General features: G+C 51.7%; 1 protein-coding gene across 1 annotated transcript; it reads right to left on the bottom strand.

Moving 5' to 3' along the window:
* Positions 1–373: 373 nt before the first annotated feature.
* On the bottom strand, positions 374–1,312 carry LOC104402309 (olfactory receptor 52I2-like). The gene has a single exon (XM_010010155.1). The coding sequence runs from the start codon at positions 1,310–1,312 to the stop codon at positions 374–376; it is 939 nt and encodes a 312-aa protein (XP_010008457.1).
* Between the last annotated feature and the right edge of the window lie 683 nt (positions 1,313–1,995).

The raw sequence follows: 1,995 nt of genomic DNA, 5'->3' as shown, positions 1-1,995 counted from the left end.
CAGCAGGGACTGAGAAGACAACATAGGAGGCATTTCTCCATTTGGAATGGAATGTATGTATTGATACAAATATACCTGGGGCCCTGAAATGTCATCTAAATATCATAGGGATGTTCACGGCATCAGGAACATCTCGAAACTCAAAGGTGGTTCTTACTTCTCTATATGACCTGGAAAGAGGGAGGGGAAATAGAACCTCATCTTTACTGATGCTCCCAGTCCCCAATAAGTCTCACCAGAGAATAGGGAATCGTGCTTATGGAGGTTCTCCCTCCTCCTCTCATTGCTTCTGTTCACTGTGTGCACTCAACGGGAATGAAACTGGTGCTGTCTCTGCAGGGATGGATACACCTGGAAAACCACCATCCCTGTGTCAGGCCTGAAGCTTCCTGGAAAAGAGCGTTTTGAGCAGAGCCCCACGGATCTGCTTGGTCCTCATGCTGTAAATGATGGGGTTGAGCATGGTGGGGATGGTCAGGTAGAGATCAGCCAGCAGAACCTGTGCAGGCACGGGCATGGTGCTGCTGAACTGCTGCACATAGATGGAGACAATGCCAGGGATGTAATAGAGCAGCATCACAGAGATGTGACACCCGCAGGTGCTCAGCGCCTTCCAGCATGATTGCTTCCCCAGGACAGTGTTAAGGATCATCCTGTAGGAAGCAGCAATGAAAGCCACGTCCATCCCCACTATGAGAGAGGACCCAGCCACACTGTAAAGCCTGCTGGGTCTGGGGTCTGCACACGCCAGCTTGGCCACAGCCATGTGCTCGCAGTAGGAATGGGGAATCACATGGGAATGGCAATAGGGGAGGTTGGTCACCATCCATGTTAAAGGCACCATGAAAAGCTGGGCTCTCACCGCAATAGCCAGGCCTGTGTGGGCAATGGTTTGGTAACTCAGGATGGCTCGGTACCTGAGGGGGTGACAAATTGCCATGTAGCGGTCCACAGCCATGGCCAGGAGCACTCCCGACTCCTCCGACGTGGTGGAGTGAACAAGGAACATCTGAACAAAACAGGCCGTGCCACCGATCTCAGTGGAGTTCAGCCAGAGCACACTCAGCATCTTGGGGACGACGGATGTCACCATCACCACGTCAACCACCGCCAGCATGGCCAGGAAGCAGTGGATGGGCTCCCGCAGGGACTTGTCCAGCCCAATGACCAGCAACACTACTCCATTTCCTAGCAAGGCGATGATATAGGCTGAGCAGAAAAGGATGCCCAGGCAGGTGGAGAACGCCTCCAGGCTGGGGACGCCCACAAGGATGAAAGAGGAGGAGCTGCTGTTGGAGGGATCAGGAGCCATGCAGGAGAATGTGGCTTTGTGCTTAAACAAAGGGAGCCCAGTATGAGCCCTGCGATGTCCACAACCAAAGCAGGAAATGTGGGCACTGTGCAACAGTGCAAGAGCCACGTCAGGATTCCAAACCCTTAGTCCCTTGCATGATACGGGAGCACGACAGCAGAATATGAGGAGCAGGGGGGAATGGGTCAGAAATGGTGAATAAATGGGATGTTATGGCTCAAAAGACCCTATAAGGTGAAGAAGTTTGTATTTCAAGGGGTGCCACCAGGGATAACCAAGGGGCTGTTACAGTCTGTTGCTTGTGAAAGGCTCATTTCTTTGTTGGTTGCTCAGCTGACACTTTGGAATGAGCTGCAAGAGGAGAGAAACAGGTCAGCATCCAGCTTCCTTCAGACAGTGCTTGTGCCGGAGCAGCCGGGTTCCTGCGACGGGCACAGCATAGGCAGTTCCTCCAGATCTGTAAAGCAAAAAGTGGTGTCTGAAAGTGCTCTGGGGTGATAAATGTGATCATGAAATGGCCTTTGCTGCTCTGTCTTCATTCTGTCCTTCAGCCATGAGGGAAACCTGCAAAACTCAGTGGTAGTAAGAGGAAAAGATTAATTCCTGAGGTTTTATTCTGATGGGAGAAGCTTGAAGGTTATAGAGAAACTCCAGGGAACAACCTTGGGGAGACAAGGAGAAGA

This window comes from Nestor notabilis, unplaced genomic scaffold (assembly GCF_000696875.1).
Source record: "Nestor notabilis isolate BGI_N333 unplaced genomic scaffold, ASM69687v1 scaffold26640, whole genome shotgun sequence".
Classification (NCBI taxonomy): domain Eukaryota; kingdom Metazoa; phylum Chordata; class Aves; order Psittaciformes; family Psittacidae; genus Nestor; species Nestor notabilis.
The sequence above is the reverse complement of the archived record's forward strand: the minus strand, read 5'-3'. Positions and strand labels throughout refer to the sequence as shown.

What these genes read in the sequence shown, in the direction of transcription:
- LOC104402309 (XM_010010155.1), bottom strand. Translation starts at nt 1,312, where the DNA reads ATGGCTCCTGATCCCTCCAACAGCAGCTCCTCCTCTTTCATCCTTGTG.